This window comes from Nestor notabilis, unplaced genomic scaffold (assembly GCF_000696875.1).
Source record: "Nestor notabilis isolate BGI_N333 unplaced genomic scaffold, ASM69687v1 scaffold694, whole genome shotgun sequence".
NCBI classification, from domain to species: Eukaryota; Metazoa; Chordata; class Aves; order Psittaciformes; family Psittacidae; genus Nestor; species Nestor notabilis.
In genome coordinates this window covers 34123-46273 of record NW_009924000.1, presented here as the reverse complement: position 1 = coordinate 46273, position 12151 = coordinate 34123, and the positions used below count along the sequence as shown (strand labels likewise).

The following is a 12151-nucleotide window of genomic DNA, read 5'->3' as shown; positions in this document are numbered from 1 at the left end:
TCTTCCAGGGAAGCAGAAGACGTGCATAAAAACTTTCTTCAATCTCCTTCCAGCACTGGAGGCTGATACTTATCTGTCACTGTCAGCAGCCTGGTCTTGACATCTTAGGAAATGCCTTTTTAGATAACTTCTACTGATGAAGATTTTCATTAATGTAAAAGTTCACGTTACTTATCTAGTAATTTACTTAGTTTCTGCAGAAACTAAGCAACAAAGCAATACTGAAGAGATTCATTACTGAAATGTATGCCAGAATATTCTGTTTTCTGTTTAAAAAAAAAAAAAAAAGGAGATTCTCAGGTTTATTTTCTAAACTTCTTTTGGGGTGAATACTTACTGCGTGTTATACATTTTCTATACGTGGTGTAAGTGATGACAAACATCAGGGGAGATTATTTGAAATTTGGTGATTCCATAATTTTACTCCTTCTCTATTATATGTATCATCAAGGGTTTAGGGTATGCAGATGGGCATAAGCATCTGAACTAGCTTTCAAAAACACTGCTTACTTTGGTGATACTTCTAAACTACTAAAGTCTGCAGGTGTTGCTGATACCATATTTGACAATCTAAAGAGTTGGCAATTTTATTTGTTTTTGCAAGATGTGACAAGTGCTAAACTGTTGAATTTTCTTAGCATCTTTGAGAAGATGCTAAAAATTTGAGTTCTGACAAAACTGTAATGACAGATTCCTGGTAAAAAATTCTCCAGTCTTTATACAAGCTAAATTACTACATGAGAAAGTTGTCTTCTGCAGATAAATGATAGTATCAGTAATGTTTTTTGTTTACAGTGGTTTTTACTGCCCTGGTTCGTTTACCACAATTTTTGCATGTGAAAAATAGTATGTTATCTTGTACAAGCGTAAGAGCTTTGTGTTTATTCTGATTTACTTTTTAAAGGTAGTATTTCTGTCTTATATTCATTGCTTTCTTGTCCAGCTCTTGGGAAAGAATCTCTATTGAATGAATTTGGCTGAAGTATGATAGGAGCCCTCTAAAAACTTAGTTTGGCAGGGTTGAGGTAGATAAGGTACCTATACTTGTGGGGATTTTTTTTGCCAGATTTCTTCTTCCTTTTCTCTGTACCAAAAAAATAATGCTGTAGAAATGTGATATAAGAAGCTCTGTCTGTGAAGGACGTAGTCCTTTTGTGATTTAATTTCTTTTCCTGTCTATCAACTATGTCTAAAAATGCATATAAGAAACACAGTGGAGAAATACTGTATACAATCTGAGTTATCCTCATTAAAAACATATTTTAAAAGAGAGGTCAAAGTATTGTGAAACACTAAAAATATTTTTCCCAGAATATATTTGTGGCATTCTCAAATATTTTTATATATATCAAATTACAGGATATTTATTTTCTTCCAAACCTGTTTATATAGTAACAGGAAAGAGACGTAATGAAATACAGAGGTGATGTTTTTAAAAGAGGTGTCATTTGACATAGTCATGGAACAAAGAGACATTGTGTAGGATTATATGCAGATGATGAACATTAAGTCATTCAGTGAGCAGTTCTACTGATTTCTCTTGGGACATTTATCCTTAGCGTGTAATACCCCATAGCATTAAAATCTGGTTCTTATATTGTTTCGGTTAAAACAAAGAAAAGGCATTCTTAAAAATGCATAAAATACATTATGACATATTTGATGAAAGAAATTCTGGACACTGCTGTTACATGGTTGTATTTTATAGACTGTAAGAAGGTTTCTGGGTTTGAACTGCAAAAGACCTAATTTGCATTGCAGCTCTGAATTCAGGTTCTTCTGCACAGGCTGAGGGGAGCCTAAGTAGGTAGAACATACACACAGTCACTGCTCAGCAAAGCAATTATGCTTCTCTTACCATGGCAGAATATTACATGTTTACAGCAGTTCCCATCATAGCAGCAGTGAGATATCCTGAGGCTTGTAGTGGTAAGACTCTGGAATCTCACCTGTTGCCATAGTTTGCCTGAGAGGAATGGTTTGTGTGATACCCAAGGAGAAAAGTTTTGTAGTTCATTGAAAATTGTTGAAGAGAATGTGCAAAATACATTGCATTTTGTAGTAATTGAACAAATTTCTTGAAGTTCACTTGAAAGTCACAGTATAATTTATGAGTTGTTTTGCCATTTTACATGGAACATACACAGGAGTGTCATGGATATGCCTAAATATTCAATGAAAAGACATGCATGTCTCTGGACCGAGGTTTTTGTGACATTTATGTACTTTCTCAGGCTGTCCGTTTGTCACAGTTGCATTTCAGTTATTCCCTCCAGTATTTAGAAAGGGAGTGCTCTTAAGATGTCACTTTACATTAAAGCCAAGATTTTGAACAAAATAACTTATTTATATTCTTGATTTAAATTTCAGTATCATGCTGAGATTAAATTTACTCATACAGTCTTCTCTGTCACAAAGGTGATTATGTTTAACTGAATGAAATCTCTATAACATTTGGAAAATAGTTTGATCTGGCTTATAGGTAAAAAGTCCTTGTGCCAACTGGATACTTGAGTGAATGATCTTTCCCATGCCTGGCTCCTTTTTTGTCTGATGTTGCCTGTGCAGTAGCACACAGAGAATGCTCTTCTCCTTCAATACCTTAAAGGCAAATTTTTCTTAGTTTTTAGAATGATGGGCAAGATGGCAGGATGTAGTTGTACTCTTTCTGGAGTTTTTGTGCATTTTGAGTTCCTTCAAAAAATGGCTAATGGTATTTTTTCTGGAAGATATTTATCAAAATAGCAGCACATATGAACAGTAACTTCTGCCTATGTTAAGCAGGATGATGGATGGTACTTACTTAATTCTCTGAGGGTTGATCAAATTAATTGCTAAACAGAAATTTAGATTTTATAAGGACACTATCAACATATGTAAAAGGGGAGTGGATCTTAAAATAAGTGCTTGTTTTTTCATAGAAGCCACAGAAGGGTATGCTGTTTCTCTGCCTGTTTTGAGGTGCCTGTGGTCTAATTGCAGTAAAGAGGACAGACAAAACAAAGAATTGTTGAGTGTGTTCCTGTGCGACAGGTGTACTGACTTCATATCCTTTCTGTGCACTATTTTCCAAATACAATTTTGCAAAATGCTGGATACTGTTTGGAGAGTAAAGCTAGTATGAGTGATGATGAAGAAATCAGCACAGAGATGGTAAAAAGATAAAGATACTGGCATTGAGGACTGAAGATAGCACTTAGAGCATTCTGCAAGAGCTCTAGTGCTGATACTTAAAAGCATAAATCAGTCGCCTGTCTTTACGGACTTTTTTAAATTTCAAACAGCAGATCTTTGACCTCATCAAGGCAACATTTTTGCTTCTATCAGTTCTGAACAGCTGAACAAAATCAGCTGGGTCGTCCCTTGCCTGGAGCATCTCCAGAGAGGGCCCTGGAAGAGGAACTCTGAAGCCCTGAGAAAGGGTCACTATTTTTACTGTGGTTCAAATCCTCTATAAATGCTCAAAGGCTGTAATATTTGCTAAGAGGGTGTCTGTTGGTAGAGGAGCCAGTGTTTATTAAGTTAATGTAACAGTTATGGAGAATCGCTGACATTTGGGCTTTTGGAAACCGTGAGTTACACATAAAAATGAAACTTGATAGTATGAGTTGCTTCATGCTTCTGATGGCTTGGAAACTAAGTCCCCAGACTCCCGTGCACTTATAAAGAGAATAGATGCACTAATTTCAGTGACTTGGCTGAATTCCAGTGAGTAATTACATTCAGCTTATCTAAATTCTGCTCTCTAGTTTGAATTAGTTGTGATAGTTTCCATCTTCTGTCTTATACTATTGTTTATTTCGCTGAGTGGTGTTAAAAAGGCTGCTGCTTTTTCAACTTGATATTGCTGTATTTTGTTAGTAACTGATTCCAAAGCTTGCATACCATTTGCAAATACCTCAGTTAAAAAAATAAAATATTATTATATCCTAGTATCCCTGGATACTTATCATTTTATGGAGAAGTGGCAATAAAACATCATGATCGTTGTTTTGAAATGCACTCAAATAGGGTATTTGTATATACTCATTCTGAGTTTTTGTAGTGTAAAGGGTAAACTGATTTTTTAAAGTGAGCTGCGGAGGAACATTTCTGTAACTTCGAATTAAGCTTGTTCAGCAGGATTTGAGATATGCAGGTAACAGACAAAGACTTTATTCGTCTAGGTAGTGCAGCAGTTTTCATGAGGCTGATGCAATACCTGAAACTGTTGACTCCACAAGGGCAAGGCAAGTTTTAGATCTGCTGTCTGAAAATGAGGGAAGTCATCTTCCTACCCAATGATGTTTGAGAACAGTAAACATTTCATATGTCTAAGTTTTTTTTTTTTCCCAAGGAGATGTTCTTCCCATGTCTGAAATACATATTAAGTATATTAATTCATTTAAGTTTCTATATTGTTTTGGCTTTATCTTTCCATTCAGTATATGCTTTAAGTTGTTGGAGCTCCTCATTTTGTGTTTTATTCATTCAGTGAGTGTATTAGTTTCTCATAGACAATCAGTCATTTTTGTGAGTCTTATTTTGTGATAGACAAAGGCTACCCTGACTGTGTTTCAGGTGACTAAAGATCACTATTTACATACTATGCCACTCTGGAGTCAAGAATAGGGTAAATGCATGTTTGTTGAAAGAAGCCAAAGGGACAAATTGGCAGCGAGTTGAACTGGTCAGGTGTTCGTCCTCTGATCACCACTACTGTGCTGCCTATGATATTTCATCTCACTCAAGTGAATATGTAATTTTTCAGAAAAACGGATGGGGACCACTTGTTTCCATCCTCTCTCACTTTTCCCAGGAAATAAGAAATTTGTTTGCTGCTGCTGTTGCTGTTAGAAATAAAGTTGCTGTTTTGTACCTTGTCAGCTGTTTGAGAGCTGTACGTACAGACTTTCTGGCTCCACAGTATAAGGTGGCATGCAGGCAGCTTCTCTTCTATAGAAGCTGTCTTGAAATCATGAGTAATTTCCCGTTTATTGGAATGCTGATGATCTTAAAAGTTGTTCAAGATAAGAACCTATAAAGGAAGTATAGAAACTGGCAGATAGAACTATTCCCAGCTCCTTAAGACACTGTTGTCCATCTCCAAAAAGGGGGAAGCCAGTGTACCTGCAGGTAGTCCATGAGTGTTTTCAATTTCTGTAAAGATTATGAAGAATGTGGCTGTCAGCTGCTGAGGAAGAGTGTGGATATGTGCTTACTCTGCTGCTCAGGATACATGTTGGAGAAACAGTGGACAGAGTTTACCCTGTATTTTAATACCTTTACAGTAATTTCTAAGTAGGAACTAAAATCATCGATCTCCGTATGCTTGAAATAACTAGCCTTCCTACGCTATCATCATGGAGATCCATGTGTGGTACAGTAAAGGCAGCATAAAAACAAAGCAAACCTTGAGGAACAACAAATGCAAATATTTATTTCATTTTAATTTTCTTTTGCATTTCATTGCATGCATGGATGTCGAAATTCTACATTTTCTTTCCTAAATAAATTTATTCTCTTTTGATTTTTTAATACTGAATTGAAGAAGGTAGTGATAAATGATAGTATGTATCCAGTAGCTTCATTCTTAAATCTGCCCTGGATCTGTTCCATAGAAGGTGGACTAAATTTGCTGTTGAATATCCAATAACTATTAATATCTTTCATACAATAGGTGAAGATTTTACAGTATTGCTGTAAATTAAAGATTGTATGATAATGTTCCAGTAGAGTGTAATAGCAAGTGTAATCTGCAAATGAGATGCTAGGTATAAATTCTTTTCTTTAGACAGTCAGAGTACAGAGCTAGAGACTAAAGACCCTGAGTTTGCAGACATGGAATAATCAACTACTTCAACTACCTTGGCTTTCAATATTAAATATCAGATTTGACTTTATAGTAAGTAATAGGCATTGATTGAGTAATTTGTCATACATTGTGCCAATTCATTTGCAGAAATATGCTGAGTAGATGCAGAAAATAAAAATGAGTTTTAAGTGGAGATGGCGATTGAGTTTGCAGTAATATTAATACCTGTAACCACTACTTGCAAATATCTAAGAATAGTAAGTATGTTCAAGAAAGATACGTTTATATGTTCTTGAGACCACTGGTTCTTTTTCAGTTCAATTAACAGTTGGTATTCATATAACATGATTAAAAATACAATGCATTACAGTTAATTATTGTGGTAAGCAGCTTTAACAAAAGCATCAGTCTTCACTCAAGGAGGCAAAATGGATTTTGGAAGAACCTTTAAGAATGGGTGATTGCATATAAAAGAGGTGAAGAAAAATGAAGCATTACAAATAAAAGCAAAAATGGAAAAAGTGAAGTGGAAAAATACTGAATGAAGTGAGGAATGTGAAAAACCTCTGGCAAGCAGAATTAGAGCAATATTATGATGGCCATTCATTTTTTTGAGAAAAAGGAAAAAAAAGAGATTGTGGGATGAGATTAAAAAAAGAGAAAACTGATTTTCTCTTTTATAATAATTCCTTAGGAGTTTTTGTACTGTACTACAATTTTTTGGAGAAGGAACTGATAATTTTTGGTTAAAAATAGTCATAATGTTGCTAAAACATTAACTTGTTAGACAGATTATATTGAAACATATGTGGAGATGCAAATTTTAGGAATAAATGAATAATACCTAAATCTTCACACAAAGTCTAATAATGTAAACTCTTTGATGTTTCAGCTGCTGTTTATAAACTCAGTAAAAGCTTTTGGAGCTGATAAAACAGTCAGTGTAGTGGATATATTCAGTTTCTTTTCCCTAAAAACCTTTAACTTGTGAGATAGTACAGAGTGGTTATCAGTTGAGGCAGAGCATATAAATAATATTCAAACATGATTTAGGTAAGCAAATAATTCTAATCAGCGACCTAGTACATTATATGAATAAACGTAGTTTCTAAAAGTCTTCTGTTCAGAACTTGACCAATATTTAACCAAGGTAAATAGTGTCAGTGACTGTACAGTCATTGTCTGTTGTACTTGGATCATATGTATGTTTAGAGTGCAATAAAACAAGCATAGGTGAATAATTTTATTTTTGCTATATGATATCTGTGGCAACTGAAATTGGTTGCTAAAAGTTCACTCAGTCTTTCTCTAACAAACAGTTGTATTTTATTTACATGTTTGTACAGTAACAAATGCACAATTCTTTTCTCTGAGAGCAACTCACAGGTATTACAGTATTATACTAAATAGCATAAAGTCATTGGCTACTGGGAGACAAAACAGCAAACATGAGAGAAGGCAACTGAACACAGAATGGAAGGGGCTGTGTTTTGTTTAGGGTAGGGAAGAAGTATCTTGTTTGCTATATTTACCTGTTTATTTTAGTAGAGTTTACTATTTTTCAGGTGCAGATAAAACCCAACATTTCAAGTCAATACGTAATTCGTACACAGCCAACAAACACTTGTCTGTCTACACTTGAATGTGCAGCTGTTGCTCTTACTGTCATGGAAAAAAATAAGAATATACAAGAGGTATGTAATTGTAAGCTCCTGGGTTTTTCTTTATTGAATAGCAGAGGGGCAGTGAAGGTGCTTAGCTATTAATGTCACATTTGACAATTAAAATCCTAACAACATTGTAATGGTTTTGTTGCATAGCAACTCAAACAAGAACGTACCAATAGAAACTGTTTTTCTTGTGTTATTTATTAACTCTAGTATGTTCAGATTAATATGTGATTTTTCTTGTTGTATTCCAAAAGTCTCTATAGTTTTCCTATTCTTTATTCAACATCGCTGTCAGACTGAAGGCAGTTGAAGTGGCTAAGCCATTAATCATCATATCTGAGAAGTCGTACTGACTGGAAAAGGAGAAACATAATGCACATTTTTAAAATAGTTAAAAAGGTAACTACAGGCCTATCAGTCTCACCTTGATGTCTGGCAGATCACAGAGTAGATACTCCTGGAAACTATGCGAAGGCACATGGATAACAAGGCCATGTTTGGTGACAGCCAGCATGGCTTCACTAAGGACAAATTATGCCTTAGAAATTTGGTGGCCTTCTACAATGGGGCCACTTCATTGCTGGGTAAGGGCAACTGACGTAATCTACTTGGACTTGTGCAAGGCATTTGACACTGTCCTGCATGACATGCTTGTCTGTAAATTGGAAAGACATGGATTTGACAGATGGACCACTCAGTGGATAAGGAATTATTGCTGGACGGTCACACTAAAAAAGTTGTGGTCAGTGGCTTAATGTCCAAGTGACATTGAGCCATTGACCACATCAAGGGCTTGATGTCACGTGACATGGGTGACAAGTGGTGTTCCTCAGGGGTTGAGATTGGGACTGGTGCTGTTCAACATTTTCCTTGTCAACATGGGCAGTGGGATTGATGCACCCTCAGCAAGGTTTTCAGCAACAGCAAGCTGTGTGGTGCGGTCAATGTGCTGGAGGGAAGGCATGTCCTCCAGAGGAACCTCAACAGGCTTGAGAAGTGGGCCAGTGCAAACCTCATGAAGTTCAAGGCCAAGTTCAAGCTCCTCCACCCAGGTTGGGGCAATCCCAAGCACAACTACAGACTAGGCAGAGAACAGATGAAGAGGTCTGAGGAGAAGCACTTGGGGATGTTGGTTGATGGGAAGCAAAACATGGGCAGTCAGTGTGTGCTTGGAGCTCAGAAAGCCAACCATATGCTGGGCTGCATCAAATGCAGGGAAAGCTGATTCTCCCCCTCTGCTACACTCTCATGAGACACCACCTGGAGTACCATATTCAGCTCCGGGGCCCCAACGCAAGAAGGACATGGACCTGTTTGAGCAAGTCCACAGGAGGGCCACAAAGATGCTCAGAAGGCTGGAACACCTCTCGTATGAAGACAGGCTGAGAGAGCTGGGGTTGTTCAGCCTGGAGAAGAGGTGGTTCTGGGAGACAATATAGCAGCCTTCCAGTCTCTGAAGGGGCCTACAGAAAATCTGGACAGGAACTTTTTATACAAGTACATGTAGTGATAGGACAAGGGGGAATGGATTTAAGATGAAAGAAGGTAGGTTTAGATTAGATATAAGGAAGACATTCTTTTCTGTGTGAGTGGTGAGACACAGGAACAGATTGCCCAGAGAATTTGTGGATGCCCCATCCCTGGAAGTATTCAAGCCCAGGTTGGATGGGGCTTTGAGCAACCTGGTCTAGTGGGAGGTGTCCCCTGCCTGTGGCAGGGGATTGTAACTATGCGCTTCCTGTGGCAGGGGATTGTAACTAGATGATCTTTAAGGTCCCTTCCAACCCAGACCATTCTGTGGTTCTATGATAATTTCATTTTGTGACATGTGTTGGTGTCAGAATATTTACTTATTTTTCAGTGATGCTCTGAAGTCAAAGCACAACAAGGTGATCTTTGACTCTGAAAAACCCAAAATCTGATTGACTTTGAGACAGGAAATTGAGTATGTTAATGCATGGAAAGTGGTGAATTGTTTTCTGCAAAAGCTGGACAGCAGAGATGATCTGAATACCCCCTCACAGTTAGGTCAAAGATAAAATGCTTTTGTAAACCTGTCCTGCTGACCTCCTGCACTCCTGTGGCTGTGGAATGCAACCCACTTGTTTATATCTTCCTACCAGCCAGCTTACAACTCTTATGTGTCACTGAAGGAATGTGTGACTGAACAGTTCTGGAGTTTAAGTTTATCCCAGGTCAAAGAATACTAGTTGGACATTAGCCTTTTCCATGCAACTTGTGATCCTACTAGTCTGTAATGGAAGAGGTTATTAAGATAATGTCCTTCTTTTGTTGATGACATAAGTAGTGTCAATTTAATAAGCCTTTTGAAAAAGACCTACTGGTAATTTCACACCATAGACCCAGGTCTGCAATCTGATTGTATGCCCAGTATGTAGTCCAGAATGGTCTGTGAAAAGAGATTTAAAGCTCATGAATGGATTCACTACATTCTAGTGTCCACCCTGGGGTGCTCCTATCCCTCTCCGTCAGACAATGAACATTTTGGCACTTGACCATCTATTAAAAAATGTTCCCAGGTCAAAAATTGCTTCTGAAATTGGCATAGAGTATGCCACCCCTGGCGTACTCTGTGGCACTAGAGTCACCTTCATTCAATTGCATTTAGAACCAGGCTGGGACAAAGTGTGTGACCACAAAAGAAACTATGCCTCAGAAACTGGAACTCTTCATAAAGAAACTTCTCTAGAAGCTTGCGTGTCTTTTATAACAGTGCAGCTATCATATGCTTTTATGCTAAAAGAAGGTAATTATTTACTGTAGTAAAGTTATGAAAAATTAGAAATAACAAAATTAAAATGGGTTTTGTATATTTATTTTTTCCTTTTGTGTGCTAGGATGGTGTTGGCATATTTTTCCTTCATTAAGACATCTGTCACTCAGATCCAGGGTAAATGCTTCATTAATGTCTGCAATTCCCAGTCCTGTATTCTGTTTTATCCCTATCCCTTAGAATTGGTTCAACCTCTTCTTCAAAGACAAAATTATCAATTGCTGAAGTATGCTTCTATAAATGTTGCAATAGCTAAGAGTTTCATAAGCATTCATGCACTTTTTAATACCCTCTCTGAATTCAGTGAGTGCTGTTCCCAGCATATAAGATGGTGAAGTTGAGAGCCATGGAGGTTAAAAATGGGAACATAGTTTGATGCCAAGTATAAGTCACTTGATTTTCCTGTATGCTTGGAAGAGTCACGTTTTACTTGGTAGAAACTCAGCTCCTGCTGACTGGAGTTACATTTGTGATTGCTTTACACATCTGCATATGAGGCCTTGTGTTACTGAGTCAGGCAACCAGAAAATGAAGAAATTGCAATTAGGAACCACTTGAGATAAATTTGGGTTGTGTGGCTTCATTAGTACTACATGATATTGCTGTGCAGAAGCAGGGATACAGTCCAGTCTCCAGGACAGCAGGGCCTTAATCATGAGCCCCTCGTCTTTTTCTAAAACCTTGCTTCAAGGTATTTTCATGCAAGCACAAACAGCTTAGTTACTATTATTTATTTTGTTATGGCTTGTTGGCTGAGCCACAGTAATTGATTCTAGTCCCTTGCTGAGGTCAAGTTATAGCCATAACTTAAAGTAATGCAGCTGGGGCTGAAGTCAGGATTGAGTGGGTCAAGGAAAGGGGTAAGGGGTAACAGCAGGTAGGTGCGTGTATGTCTGATATATGGCTTCCTTTTAGTACATTTCATATTCAGCTGTGCCCTCTGTGTCTCCAAAGTCTCCAAAATACTTTACCAGTATTTTTAATCCAAATTATATTTTATCAGCATTTTTAAGTAGTCCTTGAATACAAAACCTGGAATAATTGACGTATCTAAAAGAGCTTACTAAAAAGTGGGGTTTTTTTGTCTCCCCCAACCCCTTCATCTTTCTGCAGACTATACTCCGTCCACTTCAAGCTTTATGCTCTTTCCAGCTTCAGCATGGTGCCCAGATCCATCACAGCAAGGAGCATCTTCTCAAAAATGGCTTATATGACAAGCCAATGCCAAAGAGTAAGCGCAAACTCAGAAGAATGGAGCTTTTGGTGAATAATGTTAAAATATAAGAAAACTGTACTGACAGTACAGTGTGATTTATTTGCAGCTAGCGAATGAATATGAATCTGGATTTGATCCAAATAGTTGACTGTACTGTAATAAAAAAAACATCTAGGTCCTTCACAGGCAAGAGTTTATCTACCAATGCGACAAACAGTAATGGACAAGCTTTTTCATGTTCACAGTAGGCCAGGTGCCTTTGTTCAGGTAATAGAAGATCATTCTCATTTTCTATAGAAAAGAAGAAAACTGTGAGCATAATTTAGAGTTATGTTATCTCTTGGGTGACAAGTATGATCCTCAATATGACTGGATAAATTTACTTTGGAGAAGCTTTGTCAGAACAAAACAACCAAGAAATATGAGTGTTACGGAATGGTAAGGCTTCAGCATTTAGAAATATATTGAATTTCTGCTGAGCTTTTTAACTTCAGTATCTAATTACAGTAGGTTTTCAAACTGTAATTCGTTATATTACTTAGTTCAGATGAACATAAGGCATTGTATTTGGATAGTTCTTTTTAACTTTGAGGCTTTTATTTCTTACATTATTAGAATTGCTTTTTTGTAATTTTATATACATTTTACAATGCAGCTGGGTTTAGTTTGTCTCTCAG

The 12151-nt window shown here is 37.1% G+C and overlaps 1 protein-coding gene across 1 annotated transcript in view; it reads left to right on the top strand.

Annotated features, from left to right (window-relative positions):
* Positions 1-11542, top strand: part of DTWD2 (DTW domain containing 2) — a 59635-nt gene extending 48093 nt beyond the window's left edge. The window contains exons 6-7 of the mRNA XM_010012416.1: positions 7360-7488; positions 11372-11542. Coding sequence (XP_010010718.1) covers positions 7360-7488; positions 11372-11542 — 300 coding nt within the window. The remainder of the gene's footprint in view (positions 1-7359; positions 7489-11371) is intronic.
* Positions 11543-12151: the final 609 nt, after the last annotated feature.